This window comes from Helianthus annuus, chromosome 9 (genome assembly GCF_002127325.2).
Source record: "Helianthus annuus cultivar XRQ/B chromosome 9, HanXRQr2.0-SUNRISE, whole genome shotgun sequence".
In the NCBI taxonomy this organism is placed as follows: domain Eukaryota; kingdom Viridiplantae; phylum Streptophyta; class Magnoliopsida; order Asterales; family Asteraceae; genus Helianthus; species Helianthus annuus.
The window spans coordinates 47,914,719-47,934,152 of record NC_035441.2 but is presented as its reverse complement, the minus strand read 5'-3'; the positions used below and the strand labels follow the sequence as shown (position 1 = coordinate 47,934,152).

Below are 19,434 nucleotides of genomic sequence, written 5' to 3'. Positions count from 1 at the left end.
GTGTTACGGGCTTTAGTTCTATACTAGACACTAAAAAATATTCATAAGTAGGTTTATCGGGTGTGTAAGATTGACATTTAAAAAAAATAAAAAGTATAAATATAACACATTATTATACAGAGATGAGCAAATGGTACCGATTTTCCCGAACCGAAATATTTTCGGTACCGACTTTTGACGTTTCGGTACCGGTCCAGTACGATACCTATATTTACTAATACCTATATTTACCGGTTTTTATTTTCAAATACTAATACCAAACCGTACCAGGTATTTTCAGTACCAATACCATTACCCTTTTTAGAGATTTTTAGCACCGGTTGGTACCGAGGTGATCGCTATTATTATAATCTTAAATTTGATGAATTATTAGGAGGTGATTTTGTCTTTGGGCGCTTTTGTTGTTCCAATTTAGTGATGAGCACGTCTGTCATGTCATCATCATCATTCCCTCCAACTCCTTTTCTCTCTCTCTCTCTCCTTCTTCCCCCCTTTTCACTTTTCAATTTTCAACTCCATTTTCACTTCCACTAAATCTCAATTCGATTCAATCATTAGCAGTTTTGCATTCGATCTCAATTCATTCTGCGCACACGACCTAGGTAATTATTATGTACTCAATCAATCGCTAGTACTTGTTTCATTCTTTCTTTCAATTTCCGTTTTGAATGTAGTTTTGATTTTGATGATAACTGAAGTAATTGATACTTGATTTTGAATTCAGCTGCAATTTGATTTCGTTTTAGGTTGCGTATTGATGTTTTGATTCACTACTAGTAGTTTGATTTCTGTTTTGAGTGTAGTTCCAATTTTAATGCTTGAGATTTCTGTAACAGAAGTAATTTTTCGTTGATTTCGAATTTAATTGTATTTGATTTCATTTCAAGTTGCTTAATGATGTTTGGATCCATCGATTAGTTATTTTGTCATGATGTAGTCAATCACTAGTAGTTTGATTTGATTTTCAGTTTCTGTTTCTGTTTTGAATGTAGTTTCGATTTTCATGCTGTAGATTTCTGTAACGGAAGTATTTAACTGCATTTGATTTCATTTCAAGTTGCTAACTGTAGTCGAGCTTAAGTCACTGTGTGCGCACTAGTTAGGTAATGTTGTACTTAATCACCAGTAGTTGTTTGAATCGATCTTCATGCTGAAGATTTATGTAACGGAAGTAATCGTTTGTTGATTTTGAATTCAACTGCATTTGAGTTCATTTCAAGTTGCTTATTGATGTTTGGATCCATTGATTAGTTGTTTTGCATTCGAGTTTAGTTATGATGTGCTCAATCACTAGTAGGTTGATTTTTCTTTCAAGTTCTGTTTGAATGTAGTTTCGGTTTTCATGATGAAGATATCTTTAATGGAATGAATTGTTTGTTGATATTGAATTTGACTGCATTTGATTTCATTTTAAGTTGCTTGTTTATGTGATATGTGCCGAAGTGTTTTCATGATTTCCAAGCACTTGTTCACAAACCCACGTTGGCTACCAGCTTTGCTATTTTTTAGTCTTTCTCTATTTTTATGTGAAGTAGCGGATAGTGGTAAAAGTTAGTGGCAAGTTAGTTATTTTATTTCAGTCTTTAAATAGGTTAATTGTGTTATTGTTTAGATCATGAATGAAAATTATAGAGAATTATCTCAAGTCTTGCTTCCTACTATTTTCTTTTGAGCTTGATCCACTCAATGGATTATCTATCAATCGATCGGTTCGTATCATTATGTTTAATGTTGATACCGGTTTATTTATTTGTGTTTGGTATGGTATGGTATGGTATGGACTTTTTAGAGATTTGAATTTATGTAGTGTAATTTTGAGTACGTAAAAGATAAATAATTGCTATATGTATGTAGGTATGTAATAATTATGTACTTTTTCTGTATGTGGAGATGTTAGTACTTTAAAGTTTGTGTAAGCTGCCCTACATGATGCATATTAAATGTACAGATTTTGGTTTTTGCATTTTTTTTTTGTTTTGCAATTTCACATGAAAAAAGATAGATGTTTATGGATCACAAGGGGAAAGGGGAAAGTGGCTTTTTCTTCAATGATCACATTGTGCTTATATTGTTTAAATTATGAAAAAAGGGTTTTATAATTTGTTAAAGCTCTTCAAGGTGCTGATATAACATGAAATGTACGAAGCAAGTGATTTAAAATAGCTTTACATAACCTTTCTTGGAAGAATGATTCATAAGCAAGTGGACTGTTGTAATCAGAAGAATGAAGAGGTACCGAAAAAGGTAGTTAAATTCTCTAAGTATGACAGCTGGTGGTTTTAGCCACAAACTGTGAGCTACTGAGCTGCTGAAATCAGAACTAATGGAGTTATCTTCTCAAGGGTTATCACTTACATAAGCCCATATTCCAATATATATTAGAATTGTACTTCTGGATATCCCATTTTTTTACAGAACATCTTTACCAGTAGTAAGTGATCCAAATATTGTACGTACTAGTGTACTACGGGTTTTATAACCATAAAAAACAATTTGTTCTTGTTATCTGAGATTGTTATTGTATGAGGTTCACCTAGAATCATGATGAAATAGTGTGTTTTTTTTTTCCATTTTGCATACTTTTATGTTGCTCTCTGTTTCCGAAAATGTTTGTTATCTTCAAGAATCAAGATTATTTAAGATGATCTGCCCCTTTAGTATTAAATCATTTTGTATCCACTGCTAACAGAATATTATTCTTTCATGGTTCTTATGGTAACATCTAAACTCCACTAAGTCATATTTTATCGCAATAATCAGGTTGTGGCATTAAAAAGTCAATCAAACTGAAGTGAGAAGCATCATGTCTGTTTCAATGCGAGATTTGGATCCAGCCTTTCAAGGAGTCGGACAGAAAGCGTATCCTTGTCTTTTAATACATCATGTTACATTTTTATAGTGATAGAACGTATTGTTGTTTTTACACCATGATTAATTTTGTCTGCATCTTTATATGAGTAATTGAAAAGGGGCATACATAAAAACCATATAAAAGCTAATGCAACTATATCTGCTGCTGCACATAGGTAGACTATTAACTATATGCTTGTGGATCATCTTATGTTATTTCCTTAACAGTTCATAGAGGAATTGAGTTATGGCGCATTGAAAATTTTAAGCCAGTTCCTGTCCCGCAATCTTCCTATGGTAAATTTTATACAGGGGACTCCTATGTTATTTTGAAGGTATATTATTTACTCTTGATACAGCTGAAAGGTTTTCTCCCAGCAGAGACCGTATTGTATTTACTATGAGCTTATTTATATTTTTATAATATATTGCTGATAGTCATAGACACTCCTAAGTGGTAATGGGATCTCTACTACAATTGTATTATATGCGTATTTTTAAGAAATTACACTGGTCTTCAAATTTCTTTATATAGAATAAATGTTCAACATCTTGTTAAATAGAGAACTTTCTAATCAAATCTGATAATAGTTATATAGAGAAATCTAGGGCCATTTTGTGAAATTATGGTTCCTAATTTCTTCCTCCCAAGAAGAATTCTGCATCTACTTTAGCTTAGTGGATCATTATTTTTTCTTTATTTTATTTTTCTTTTGTTTGTTTCATTAACCAATACGTGCATCTTACAATTCTTTTACAGACGAATGCTTTGAAGAGTGGTGTCTTACGTCATGACATCCATTATTGGCTTGGTAACGATACAAGCCAGGTGAGTTTAATTAAAAGCATTTTCTATAAATCAATAGGTTGATCATATATACATAAATATTGAAATGAATCTTGGAACCCATCAAATTTCTATTCTAAGCTATATCTAAGACTAATAATTTAATAAAAAAATCTTATATAGTAATTATCTGGAAACTATGAAACGACTTTGATACAGGACGAAGCTGGCGCTGCAGCCATAAAGACAATTGAACTTGATGCAGCTCTTGGAGGGCGTGCTGTTCAGTATCGTGAAGTACAAGGACACGAAACAGAGAGATTTCTTTCTTACTTTAAACCATGTATTATACCTCAAAGTGGTGGTGTTGCATCTGGTTTGAATCATGCAAAACCTGTAGAACACAAGACCCGCATGTTCGTTTGCCTAGGAAAATATGTGGTTCATGTAAAAGAGGCAAGTTTCTCTACGTACGCTACTGTTCTACAGATTGTTAGTTCTTTAATACGAGTTAAAACGGGTCAGACCTGAGTTAGGCTCACCCAAAACACTTTTGTTCTTCTCCAAAAACTAACATTTTCTAGTAAACAATTAGTGCGTCAAGTATGGTTATTCAGAAATCATATTATTTCAATAGTAATGTATTATTTTGAATAGAGTAAAATACCATTTTCGTCCTTGAGGTTTGGTCATTTTTGCGACCAAACCCTTTGGATCCAGATGCGGAAAAACAAACATTTAGACGAAAGTAGCAAAACTGGCCAAACTTCAAGAATGAAAATGGCATTTTATTCTATTTGAATAAAATGACTTAGGAGGTTTATGAAAAAGCAAGTCTCTTGGATTTAATTAATTGTCTTATTCTATCTCAATTTTAACTAATTGGGATTTGGGAACAGGTTCCTTTTGCTCGATCCTCACTCAATCATGATGACATCTTTATCTTGGATACTGCACACAAGATATTCCAGTTTAACGGGTCGAATTCATCCATTCAAGAAAGGGCTAAAGCACTTGAAGTCTTACAGTATATAAGAGATACTTATCATGATGGGAAGTGTGACATAGCTACTATTGGTTAGTGGATATTAATATATTATACAGATTTATAAATATGTTAAGGCATTGAAGTCTTCTGTTTTTTTTTTTCTGGGGCAGAGGATGGAAGGCTGATGTCTGATGCGGAAAGCGGAGAATTTTGGGGCTTTTTTGGTGGCTTTGCACCACTTCCTAGGAAAACACAGACAAATGGTGTTTTAAGTACCAATACACTTCCTACTAAGCTATATTGGTAATATATTTTTGCAATTTCATGTCCTTTGCTTTAATTGCTATTTATATGGAAGTTATTATTATAACTATTAGATAGGTCTTGTTATTGCACAACTTGCTACCCAAATTACTTGATATTACGTTATAACATTTAGTTATTATTATTATTAGTATTGTAGTAGACTTGTAGGTGTAGGGTGTCTTTTAGTATTTAAGGGTCATTAGTGTTGTAATTCTTATCATGCTTAGTTGGATAAAAGCGATTTGATGTCACTGGGAGAGTTGGTTTTTCTCTCGAAAGTTAATCGTAGACCTAAAAAGTTTCTAGGAAGAGTGAAGATACCAACACCTTTTATGAGAACAGGGTTTCATTTTCTTGTTGACTGTTTAAACTTTAGAGTTTGTGCTGATTTGATATCCAGTTGGGGTCTACAGACCAACTGATAATGATTACATTATACATCCGAGATTACTAGTAAAATGGACGTGTCATTAGAAATATACAATCTCTTTGACTTTATCTCTCTGACCTGACAACTTAAATTGAGAATGCATGTTATTAAGGCGAGCCCAAAAGGAAGAAAGTATTATACTCATTAGTATCATGTAAGAAATATATAAGATATGTAAACATCGTATAATTATCTCCCTGAACTATTGGTTGAGTGCACATTATTTCTAACAAAAGTTTTGTTTGGATTTCAAGTGTTGTGAAGGGTCAGGCAGAACTAGTTGATGCTGAACCCTTGACAAGGGGGTTGCTAGACACAAATACGTGCTATATACTCGATTGTGGGGTAGAAATTTATGTATGGTTGGGGAGAAGTACTTCTCTTAATGAAAGGAAGGCTGCAAGTGGAGCCACAGAAGTACTATATTTTATTTGTTTATTTATTTATTTTTTGCTAAAGTTCTTACAACACTATAAATTCATTTCCACTTATTTTCATTGATCTCAATTTACAGGAATACGTACGTAGTCAGGATAGACAAAAATCTCATATAATTTGTGTGATTGAAAATTTTGAGACTGTTGCATTCCGGTCCAAGTTTGACTCATGGCCTCAGTCAACTGCTGTCACAGTCTCAGAGGATGGTAGAGGCAAGGTTGCTGGTTAGTGGTTATTTGTTAACTTGTAGTCGTCAGCATATGTAGTTCTTGTTAATGATTTCCTGTGTTATTGTTGATGATTTTGTAGCACTTCTAAAACGCCAAGGGGTCAATGTGAAGGGTCTACTAAAAGCTGCTCCAACTAAGGAGGAACCTAAACCCTATATCGACTGCAGTGGGAATTTGCAGGTATTGTAATAATTATATATTTTCTATGCGCATACATGATGTCTTGTTAAGTAATATAAGATAATTGTATATGCCTTGGTCGCAATGAATTTTACATATTTTCCTATTTGACCCATTAGAGAAAACCTAACTCAATTTGACCTGTTCATAAGTAAAGGGTGGAAATTACCAGTTATAACAATAGTAGATACACCTTTGTTTAATTTTGTTCTCTATCAATGTATTTCTACAGGTTTGGCGTGTGAATGGTCAACAAAAGATTCTTCTTCCAGTCTCTGATCAGTCAAAATTTTACACTGGAGATTGCTATATATATCAGTATACGTATTCTGGAGAAGATCAAGAGGAATGCCTTATTGGGACTTGGTTTGGAAAGCAGAGTATCGAGGTCATTTTTCTGCAGTTATATATTTATTTATTAAATTTTTTATATTTTTGGGTAGTGACCATTAAAAACGAAAGATGCGTAATTGTGGTAATAGGTTTTGGGTGGACATAAGCTGTCACATATATACACGTCACTGTTGACCAGTCATCGGTTTTTCAGTTGATCATGCTTTGTTATTATTTTTTTCTTATTTTTATGCATTAAGTAATGTATATATGTAATCAAATGTGTTGTAGGAAGACAGAATATCAGCTACCTCACAGGCGAACAAGATAGTAGAGTCCCAAAAGTTTTTGGCTGCACAGGTTAGTTGGTAAACCTTAAGAACAATTTATTACTCTATATATATTTACGATCATATATGCTCATGCTGATACTTCATTTCATCGATTTCTAGTTGCGAGTTTATGAAGGAAGGGAACCTATGTTGTTCTTTGCTATCTTCCAGAGCTTTATGGTTCTAAAGGTGCGCTTAAACTTAGATTACAGTGAAAAGCACATTAGAATTATTCTCTTCATCCATCCGAAAGAACTGTGCATGTGTGTTAGACTGCAAAGTAGAGGTGTCAATTTTGACCCATTTACTTATAGATGGACCAGTTTTGTTACTTTTAGAGTTAAGTGTCAATTTCGTCCCTATGGTTTGTTCAATTATGCCGGTCCTGGCCAAATTTCAAATTTGTACCATTTTCATCCCTGATATTCTTGAAACATGCCAATTCCATCCAAAAAACTAACGTTTGTTAAAACTTGCTGTTTAATGAAGGGTACAACCATCATCTTCCATTTTTCTTTTATTTTCCCCTTTTTTAAACCCTATTAAATCCTACCCTTTTCCTTAGACCAGTTCATAAACCCTAATTCAAACTGGAAAATGACTGTTTTACCCTTAATTAAACAGCAGGTTTTAACAGATGTTAGTTTTTTGGACGGAGCTGACATGTTTTAAGAATGTCAGGGACGAAAATGGTACAAATTTGGCCTGGACTAGCATAATTGGACAAACCACAGGGACGGAAATGGCAGTTAACTCTTGTTTTTAATTAAAAGAACGGGTCAAACAAAATGTTAGGGGCTGTTGAGTTTAGTTGAATATTATCCAATCTTCCCATCTCTAACCACAACAATCAATTTATGAATTTGTTAGGGTGGTCTTAGTGATGGATACAAGAAATGCATATTAGAGAGCGAACTTCCTAACGGAACTGGCATAGGGGAAGAAGTTGCACTATTCAGAGTTCAAGGCTCCGGACCAGAAAACATGCAAGCGATCCAACTTGAACCGGTAAGTTCATATATGAATGTTTACGTGCACCTTTTGCAATTTTGTTATAGTTTGAGGCCTTTTTCTAAAGCTACTAAAAGATCGGGGATAGTTTTGCAATACCAGATTAATCAATGATGAGTGTTGTCTAGAACTATGTGTTTTCCAATGTTTATTACTTATTTGGAGTAAAGTACACAAATGGTCCCTGTGATTTATTGAAAATTTGGATATGGTCCCTAGCTTTCCAAAACTACACGGATGGTCCCTGTGGTTTGCATTTTGTAACACAATTAGTCCCCAACCAACAAATCTAAAGGTTTCAACAGGTTCAAGTTAGGGACTAAATGCGTACAAAGTGCAAATCACAAAGACTATACATGTACTTTTTGTAAAGTTGTGGACTAAATGCGTTACAAAGTGCCAACCACAGGGACTATCCGTGTACTTTTGGAAAGCTAGGGACCAAATCCAAAATTTTGGTAAACTACAAGGACCATCCGTGTACTTTGTATTTGTGGGCCCACATTGTGTACTATGTAGTCAAGGGTTTTCTCTTATTCCCTAACAGTCCTTATTTATCGACCCTTTAGATGATGTAGACCATGATACTTATTGTTTCATGTGTATAGCATACTAGCATATAACAAGTACAATGAATGTGCTAGAAAGCTGATAAGTACAGGATAGATTCTTATTCAATTCTCAACAAACAAACAATAAAACAATCATAATCTTATAATTCAAGGATGTAGTCTATGAGGTTTCAAACCAAAACATGTATGAAAAAAAATCTCTATCCCAAACGACACCTTGATCTCAAGTTTGAAATTAGGAAACCATTGTTGGATAATTGCTAAATGTTTTCCACATGGCCTGATACTCTTGAAAGTTCTCGATCGAACTAATACTTTGTGATCAACACTTTGACCTGAAGCATCCTAAAAGAGGAGGGGAAAAACGTTAAATTTGAAACCGGAGCCCCATATGAAGAAACTGGGACCTGAGAGCAAAGCGTCTGACCCGTCGAGACATTTTCTTTCATTACTTATGGTTAGTAACTCCAATGGAGCGAAAGTTATATCGACCCACTTGGTCCAAATATGAGTATGCCAACTCTTGGATCACCCGTTCATCACAAGTTGCTTTTGGACTGGTGTTTGATCACCTCCTTTCATAGATCGGCCCTCTGTTTGTCTATTAGAGTAATGAACTCGTTCTCCAATGCCTTGATCGTCTTTCTGGCCATTAGTGCCGTAACTGATTCCGTTTTGATGAGAACATGGCTACACTCTTATTCAATACACATGAAACAACGAAAAGAACAATAACAATAATACTACAACTTTTTTTTTGAACGGCAAATTCGGATCACTGACGGACCACTGGATTATCATCGTGCCACCAGCGGAACCACCCGATCATATCCATCTCCACTAGGCTATAATGCCTACACACCAATTCAGGAGGATACCCAATAAATATTGGAACCCCCCCTTGTGGGAATCGAACCCAGGACCTATTGGTCCCAAAGCCTTATCCCACCCCCAAGATGCCACTAGGCTATAAAGCCATGGGCATAATATTACAACTTATGAGTAGGCATTCTCCTAGGTTTCAAACCGTAACATACGCTTGGAGCAAGGGTTATTTGTATTCATAATATGAAATCTTTGTTTAAGTTCCGTTTGAATTATTCGCATTCTTCTTTCTCTGTATAGAAGCTTATCATTTTGTTTTTTATTGGCTCAGGTGGCTTCTTCTTTGAATTCCTCCTACTGTTACATATTACACAGTGGTTCTTCTGTCTTCACATGGATTGGGAACCTCACAACTCCTGAGGAACAGGAACTTGTCGAGAGGCAACTTGATGTCATAAAGGTTTGATAATTCTCGAATGATATCTATTATAAATATGTACTTGGCCTCGTCAGATTCCATTATAGCCCATATTTTATGTATCTGAGTTTTCTATTTCTCCTTCGTATATGATGTTATGTAGAGGTGGCAAAATGGGCCTGTTGCTGGTTGGGTAATGAGTCACTTCGTGGGTTGCGCCTGTCATGATGGGTTTGACCAGAAACACTTTTGTCCAAGCTTTCCGACATTTTTCTATAAATATATAGTACACCAAATGTTATTATTAACTGTTTAACTAAACAACTTAGGACATTTTGTGCATTAAAAAGTACCATTTGATCAAGTTCTCTCTAAGTGAAATATGTTGATAATGCCTGTTTGACTGGCTAGAATTAGAACATAACCCGATGGACCCATGCGTAGGTAAATGGGTTGAAATTGCCACCTCTCGAATGTTCTATTATGTTTGTAAGATCATGACTAATCCTTTGTTTTCATGTTCTATCTTGTCCACATAATGAGGTAAACCATAAATATAGATAGGTTAACGACTTAACGTCAATGCAATGGTTTGTGTGACATAATTTTAAGACGTTTTGGTATTCCCGAAATTTTATACATATGATCATAGATCAGAAACCATATCTGATCTAGTGGACCATATTGTTTCTTTTATCTCCATATTTTACCTGTTCGATGGTCTGTCCCATTATCAAACAAATAAAACCTGAATTGACTGTTTTGTATAATCCTGATTGAAACTGCCACCTCTAGTTTAAACAACACCATCTTATAGTGATTTCATCGGATCTTCCTAATAACTACGTTATTTACAATAACTGCAGCCAGAGATGCAGTCCAGACTGCAGAAAGAAGGCTCAGAATCTGTAGAGTTTTGGAAAATGTTAGGTGGAAAATCTGAATACCCAAGTCAGAAAACAACAACGGCTACGGAAAGCGATCCACATTTGTTCTCATGCACATTTTCAAAAGGTTAAAACTTTAAACGGCATTATAATGACACCATAATTCCATGCCAGATACATTTCTTACACTCGATGAATATACTGATTGATTTCTTTTTTATTCTTTTTGCTTGTTGCTGGAACTTGTGCTGGTTCAGGAGAACTTAAGGTATGTAGTCTCTCTAAACTACTCCTTTATAGTTTACTAGATTTACCACCCGCCACAATGCGGCGGGGGATTCAATAGTTATATATCATGTTAGATGAAAGACAAATGTTTCTCACATTACCACGAGCCTGTGTGTAAAACCGAGAAAAAAAATAACTAAGTCGATCTCTGACTCGCACATTGCGACAGACCTATCAAATGAGGAAAAATAGACGCGCTGCGATGGACATGTCAAACAGGAAAAAAATAGATGAAAAAACGTTGAACCCCACACGCACGTTGCGGCCTGTTAAGTCAGAAATTTAGAATGACACGTTAAACGGAGAACTTATGAAAGATGAAAAGTAACTTTAATATACTATTTACTTATTATAACATGTTACTTTGTTAAATATGTATTCTTAACTAATTTTTTTGTTTAAAAATATTATTATTATTATTTAATATGATCATAATAAAAATAAGCGTTTATATTCTTATCTTACTTTTTGTTTAAAGTTATTATTATTATTTAATATGATAATAATAAAAACAAATGTTTATCCTAATCTAAATATTTATTCTTATCTAATATTTTTGTTTAAAATTATTATTGTTATTATTTAATATGAGATATAAATAGGAAAATTAGGTGAGAAAGCATGAGGAAGTGACACGTGTCCAAAAAAGATTTTTATTTATTAGTGACACGTTAAACGGAGAGTTTCTGAAAGATGAAAAGTATATAAGAAACTAAAGTTGAAAGTAAAAAAATGTTGAGATTAAATTGCAAAAGATGAAAAGTTTTGGATTGAAAGTAAAAAAAATTAAAGGCGTTAAATTGCAAAAGATTGAAACTTTAGACTTAAATTGCTGAAGATTGAAACTTTAGAGTTAAAAAAGAAATTAATTAAACAAAATAGGTAAATAGATTTAGTTAAATTGATGTTTAATATTATTATTATTATTATTTAATAAAAGAGATAAATAAGAAAATAAGGGTGAAAAATTACCAGAGAATGACATGTGTCCAAAAAGGATTTTTGTTTATTAGTATAGAATATAGAAAGATAGTAAAGTTGATTTTCTTTTTTTATCATTAAACCTAAATGCATTTTCATTCTATTTCCAAAAAAAAAAAAATGTTTTCAGCGGTGTTAGATTGGGTTGGCCGGTTGGGTTTGGTTGGGTTGGCCTGCTAATCTTTGATGCCCAATTTTAGAAAAGAACTATAAATAATTAATATTAAATTTATTATTATGATTACCAAAACAATATTAATAATGTAAATCCTCGAATAAGACTATTTTTGGAAGTTGTATACCTAAAAATAGACTTTGGATGACTCTCAACCCATTAGACCCGTTCTCCTTTTAGCTATTTTTTTTTATTAACAATTTGATTATATACTCATTTGAGAATATATATATATATATATATATATATAGAGAGAGAGAGAGAGAGAGGGAGAGAGAGAGGGGCCAGTTAACGTACAAAATGGCTTAACGTACATTGCGTACGTGATTGTTTTCCAACGTGCGATTTTATGTTTCACACTTTCACCCATGCGATTTGTGATTTAAAACACCCCACATGCGATTCATATATGCCCCATGCGATTTCACCCACATACATAACATGTGATTCTCCCAATTTTACGCATACGTCTATTTTATATAACATGCGATTTCAAGTCGCGTACGTTCGTACGATAAGGCCTATTGTACGTTACACTTTTTCTATATATAGATTTATAACGCTAGTTGCTCCATTATAAGTGACTGAATCAAAATTGACCCTTCTAGTCATAGGGTTACATGGTTCCTCGGTTATCTAACAAGAGTGCAAGTTATATCTATAGTGCATAGTTATAATTTATAAATGCTAAATCTGTTCACAAGCGATGTGCTGTTTAAGGTAAACAAAATGTAAACATGCATTGTTGAAGACTGATTTGCGTTGTTAATTCAGGTGACTGAGATATACAACTTCAACCAGGATGATTTGATGACTGAAGATATATATATTCTCGACTGTCACTCCAGCATCTTTGTTTGGGTAGGCCAACAGGTTGATCCCAAGACCAGAACTCAAGCTCTAGTTATCGCGGAGGTATGAGTTAGCTAATATTTTTACCATGGTAGTAAAAGTCGCGCCTAGCAATAATGTTCATCTAATCGACCAATTAACCGCTAGGTGATCAACAGTGGTCAAAACCGGTCCTAATCGGCCAAAAATCGGTGGCAGTCTAGCGATTCCGGCCAAATTACAGTCAAAACCTGTAAATTCCGGAAATTAATCCTATCTACTTCAATATATGGGTCGAAGGTGTTAAAACATGTCTACCTAGAAAAATTACATATAAAAATGTGTTTATATACATATAAAACTGAAAATTACATATAAAATCCCAATCCGATTAATCGCTAGTCAGTACTCCACCAGCTGACTAGCGCCTAGCGATTCTTACAACACTGTATTAGTCCAAGATTTATGTCTCTAAGTATATCAAGGATTGTGATTTAATTGTGATTTATATTTACCTTAAATAGATTGATTGTTTAGGGTCTATATATATCCTGGTTTGTATTGTTCTTCATCATAAAATGCAATATACAGTTTTATACCAAAGTTATTTTTATATTTAGGATCTGGATATTGTGTGTATGTATATTCTATAGTTGTATATATAGTCTACGAAGGTATTGCAAATATTACAAACTGGCACCCAAGTATCATTTGTGACACTTACACCAAATTCTGTGTGAAATGACAATTCTACCCTTGGTTCTTTACATGAAAATTGCAAGCCATAAACATGTTTATAACCACTGAACAGAAATTTCTGGAACGTGATTTTCTTCTTGAGAAACTACCACTTCAAACTCCACTATATATCATAATGGAAGCAAGTGAACCGCAATTCTTCACACGCTTCTTTACATGGGATTCGACCAAATCAGCTGTAAGTGATGTTTTCGTATTTGTAAGTTGAAGCATTAGACCAGATTAAAGTAACCTTTTTAACGAGTTCATTCTCTGAGTATGGATGCAGATGCATGGAAACTCATTCCAGAGGAAGCTATCAATACTGAAAAATGGAGGTCGTCCAACATCCAACAATGTAAGTAACAAACTAACAATTATACAGTTAAAGAACGTTTTAGTTATGATTAAAAATATTTATATTATTAACCATTATAATGTAGTTTCTACGATAAAGTTATGTGGAAAGTTCTATGCATTATGGGCGACTTTCGTCGGCTCAACCCATTTCCATTTAACCACTTTTGAGTAAAATGCCATTTTCGTCCCTGAGGTTTGGCCACTTTTGCGACTTTCGTCCAAAGGTTTGTTTTTCCGCATTCGATCCAAAAGGTTTGAAATCTTGCCATTTTCATCCAACTCGTTAACTTCATCATTTTTTAACGTTAAGTCAGGGGTATTTTCGTCGTTTTAGACATTTTTTTTTGTGATGATTAAAGTGTTTGGCTGGGGAGAAAGTTAACAGAGGTGGATCTTTATTTCGTATAGTGTTTTTTTTATTTTTATAAAAAAATGTCTAAAAAGACAGAAATACCCCTCATTTAAGGGGTAAAATTGGACGGAGTTAAAAAGTTGGATGAAAACGGCAAGATTTCAAACCTTTTGGATCCAGATACGGAAAAACAAACCATTGGATGAAAGTCGCAAAAGCGGCCAAACCTCCGGGACGAAAATGACATTTTACTTACCAAAATTTAAAATTTTACTTTTGGCCGCTTACATGCACAGTTTAACCCAAATCAACCCGTACGCCCATGCATAAAAATCAGATTTAGAAAGCACAGGATCTATTTACATTCAACATTTTCTTTTACATCTCTTTAGTAAATTTTCTAGCTATAAATATTTTATATATACTACAGAAGCCAAAACGAAGAACACCTGTCTCAAACGGAGGTCGATCTGGAGCAGTGGAACAACCACAACGTTCAAGGAGTGTAACGTTTAGTCCTGAACGAGTGCGTGTAAGAGGCAGATCTCCAGCCTTTGTTGCTCTTGCTTCCACATTTGAGAACCCAACCGTAAGACATCTGTCAACGCCTCCACCACTTGAAACCAAGATCTATCCAAAATCCAACGGCTCAGATTCCTCTAAACCAGCTTCAAGGTCAACAGCCATTGCGTCACTCACTGCCACCTTTGAACAACCTCCACGTGCAAAGTTTATACCCCGTTCTATAAAAGGTAACAGTTTTTTTAACTACTGTAACTGACTATTTATGGTCCGGTGCGGTGCGGTCTGACCGGTTTTAATGAAATTTTGGGTCAAACCGGTAACTAATGTTTCAAGAAACGGCAAACCAAACTGGTAGAGTTGATTGATGGGCCTAGAGGTCCGGTTTGGCAGTTGGACTGGTTTTTCATAAAGAAATTATAAATCAAAATCCTTGATGATGGCTCATAAATAGTATACATATGCATAGCCGCATATTCCAAAACTCAATTTTTTTTTGTTAAAGGTGTACAGCTGGTTCCAAGTTCCAAATTATGAACCAGACCATTAAACCAGTGTTGCCAAAATCGGGCCTAATCGGCGATTAATTGGAAATCGGTGGGTTACTGACTAATTTTCACCTAGTCTGCCAGATTAATCGCTAGTCGGTCAAAGTCGGGTTAATCGGTCCTACTCGGCCAAAGTTGGCCCATGTTATTTCTTAAATATTTGAACGAATATGTTAATGTTTGAATTTTTAAAGTACTTGATTTGTTATTTTTAATTTATTTGTTTATGTTTGAACTACAATATGTGAACTTTAAAATTTTTGTGAACTTTGAAGTGTTATATTCTTGAAAAAACACATATAAAAATTCAAATTCGATTAATCCCTACTAATCCCGACTAATCACTAGTCGGTACCCCACCGGTCGACTAGCACACACCGATTAAACGCGGTTTTCCAAACTATAAACTATGTATTGAATCGTATGAATCTCAAACTGGAGTTTGGTCGGTTTTAACAGTTTATGAACATTGAGCACCTCCTAAGTTTCGCTTACTAACGGACCTTTTTCTTATCTTGCAATTTATCAAGTGACGTCTGAGCCACCAACAAAGACCGAAACGATATCCAATGGGGATTTAAAAAGCAGTAGAATAGAGACACCAACCATACAAAAAGATGCGAAAGATGTTGAAACCGAAGATGAAGAGGGGCTTACATTATACCCATATGAACGCCTTACTGTATCATCCACCGACCCTGCTCCTGATATTAATATCTTCAAGCGCGAGGTGCTCATTTTGTTTACCAAAAGTCAAAGAAAAAGAAACTAAAGTTATATCAGTATGCTTTCTAATTAATTTGAATTATCTTATGCAGACATATCTGTCGTCAGCTGAGTTCAGAGCAAAATTTGGAATGGCTAAGAATGCTTTCTACAAGCTGCCAAAATGGAAACAGAATAAGCTGAAAATGGTGCTTCATTTGTTTTGAGATAACCGTAAATTCGTTAATATTTGAATCGGTCTTCTCAGAAGCTTGAGCTGAAGATGAAGAAACATGTGCCTGCAAATTTGTAAGTTTTCTCGTGTTCTTGATCAGCTAATTTATCCGCTTGAAACTGGAGTTGGTAATTTCGACCCGGTTATATGGTAAATTCGGATTATATTTTATCTCTATCAGGTTGTAAAATGAAAATTGAATTAGCTTAAGAGGAAACGGGTCAAATGAGTTGTGATTGCCCAAACTCCCGTTCCAAATATACCCTTTTCTTACAAAATGTAACTTAATTATATTTCATTTAACACTAATAAATTATAATATAATAATAATTTAGACAAAGACCAACATGGGTCAACCCAATCCGATCTGACATGTTCCAAACATAGCCTTCTTGATATAATATAACTTTTATAATCGCATTTAACACTAATCAGTTATAAAAAAATAATAATAATAATTAGACAGAAGCCATCATGGGTCATCACTATCCGATCTGACCCATTTCAAATAAGCCCTTTTTAATCACATTTTTCACCAACTAATTGTAAAAGATTAATAATTTACAGACAAGCCATCGTGGGTCAATCCAATCCGGTCTGACCCGTTCCACATTGCCCTTTTTGACACGTTACCCAACCCGCGCTATTTTACCACCTGGCCTTGAAACCCATGCTGCATTTAATCCATGTTTTCCTTTGCAGCGTAGGCGGGTCTGTTTTTCATTCTTTTAGTGTGATACGCATCAGTGCATACACGTTTGTTTTCCGGTTGATACAAGACTTTTAAAGCAAATCGCATTCAGTTATGTAAATGTATATTTGTATTTCTCATTCTTTACACTCTCAGGTTTGTTAAAAGCTTGTTTTTTTTTGGTCATTCCATCATATAGTTGTTGGTTTCATCAGAGACCACATTCATTGTTGCATTTATGAATGCACACATTGTTTAGATTGTATTGTATATTGTGGATAGAAATGTGTAAGCGCGAGTGTAGAGACCAATGAAATGTCTATAATGAAGTGTGATTACTTTTAACCATCTTTGTAACTCTTTTAGGACTTTATGAGTGTTTATGTTACATGAAAACGACCTCAGTTTGAATAATCTACAGGCAAGGCCAAATCGATCATTGGAAGAACAAAAGGTTGGGCCTAAATCGGCTCGCCGCCATGTTATATGGGTATTAATCCATAAGGTGAATATGTTTTGTTTTCATTTGGTTTGTGTAATTTATGCTAATACTATAGAGTCTACAAGTAAATAAGAACAAGGTAAGAAAGATAACACCAAACGCATAATGGTTCGGTTGGATGTTAACGAACCACACCTGACACCTTACATCCACTCCTTCATATGTGAAATATACATGCGATTTATAGGATAAGAAAGTAATATTCTAATAGGCAAGTTGCAGAATAATTATTCTAGAAACATTATCTACTGAAACAAATAATTGGCTAGCAAGTGGATATTTTATCTATTTTATTTAACAATATGCAGTCTACGAGTTTTATTCGGTATCATCTCTCTCTGAAGTTTTTCCAGTAGAAAACATCATTGTAACATCACACTAGTCACTAATCTAATAGTGAGTATGTAATGATATTACAATTAAGCTCATAAATCTTTTGTCTACTCTTGTTATTTTTAACAATCACCATACCAATAAACGTTATACGTTGAAGGTGACAGGGCTCGCTAGTCGGTCAGCGATTTGGGCACCCCTTGTCACACGTGCAATTTTGTTTTTAGTCGTTGCGTTTTGAATAAAAGCATACTTAAGAATATACGAAACCTATTTTTAAACATGAAATGACCTCAATCTAAAACATCATTTATCCTAGAGTATAGCAATGGTTAACCACCTTAGATTTATAACTTTTTTTAACGGCAAATGTTACCCCTTTACACCAATAAATCTAAATTATTCTCCTTTTTCTTCGTTCAAAAATATGTCTAGTCAACTTATTGACTTCATATTTACATAAGATTAACAAGACTCGTGTTTAATCCTTCCATCCTGAGACTTGGATCTTCAACTTACCCTTCCAAATGTTACATGTTATCTAAAAGTACATGTACTATCATTAGATTTGGCTAAGTGACACCAAATGGACACCATAGGTCCCATTTTACACACATGTATTTTACCCAAAATTAACTTATGAACCTTAACAACGATTTACAATCTTCCAAGTAACACATGCGAGGATAAATATTTCAAAATATAATTGTCCTTTGAATATAGGTTTTAGAACAACATATCTACATCCCGTCACATAACTACCTTATGTGACCCGTTTCCTTATACTAGCCACAATGCCACATGCTACCCTTGTGATCATTAACTTTGCTTAACCACAGGTCCTTTACTCCATATGGTCCACACATTTATTTAATCACATGCTACCCTTGTGACCTGATTACATTCTATCCTTGTGACCGTTTACTTTATTATTTAACCACAACAGTGGCTATAATCACGTCAATTATTCACTTTGGTAATTTATGATCTGATCGCAACTATTTTTGTGATCCAATTATTCACTCTGGTAATTTATTCATCAAACCCAACCATGTACACCCTTTCTGGTCATTTATTACCCGTGTGAATGTGTAATGATCTCCTCAAACAGTATTCTTATAATCATATGCAAATTAAATCACCAGGTTTTCAACATATAACATGTTCATTATATATAACATGAATAAACTACACAAAAAGTAATTACATATACATTCATAAAACATATATCGCTCACCTGTACACACAATTATTCCGCGATAACTATGTTTTGCACTAGCATAACCAATCCTAGCTCAATATTCACCCACATATTACCTTCGTAGTAATATTTACGACGTTAAACGGCGCCTTGGTTACTTATCATAGAAACTCACATGTGTAGTTAGTTTTCTAACCAGTCTTAATCGTGATGTTTATTAACCAATGCATCCTGTTGTTTTAACAATCACCATACAATAAACATTATACCGGTTATACAATGCAATACACAAAAACAAAATAGATTTATTGGTAAAAAGTTTTACCTTCGGATTTCGATAACTCGAACAATGAGACACCCCGTGACCGAAGTTGTCACAACACCA

General features: G+C 34.3%; 1 protein-coding gene across 5 annotated transcripts; it reads left to right on the top strand.

Moving 5' to 3' along the window:
* The first annotated feature begins 431 nt into the window (after positions 1–431).
* LOC110877481 (villin-4) lies at positions 432–17,361 on the top strand. 5 transcript variants are annotated; one of them, XM_022125632.2, is made up of 24 exons: positions 433–602; positions 2,761–2,859; positions 3,086–3,185; positions 3,611–3,679; positions 3,857–4,093; positions 4,537–4,714; positions 4,796–4,928; positions 5,616–5,778; positions 5,876–6,023; positions 6,109–6,209; positions 6,442–6,597; positions 6,834–6,902; positions 6,995–7,063; positions 7,745–7,882; positions 9,614–9,742; positions 10,567–10,714; positions 10,845–10,855; positions 12,806–12,946; positions 13,674–13,799; positions 13,890–13,958; positions 14,743–15,064; positions 15,913–16,112; positions 16,201–16,396; positions 17,030–17,361. In XM_022125632.2, the coding sequence occupies exons 2-23, from the start codon at positions 2,804–2,806 to the stop codon at positions 16,312–16,314; spliced, it is 2,877 nt and encodes a 958-aa protein (XP_021981324.1). In that variant the 5' UTR covers positions 433–602; positions 2,761–2,803; the 3' UTR covers positions 16,315–16,396; positions 17,030–17,361. The 5 variants fall into 5 exon arrangements, with proteins under 5 accessions (XP_021981325.1, XP_021981324.1, XP_021981323.1 ...); XM_022125631.2 differs by having other exon boundaries at positions 17,025–17,361; XM_035977191.1 differs by lacking the exon at positions 433–602 and adding an exon at positions 1,994–2,232 and having other exon boundaries at positions 17,025–17,361.
* The last annotated feature ends 2,073 nt before the right edge of the window (positions 17,362–19,434 follow it).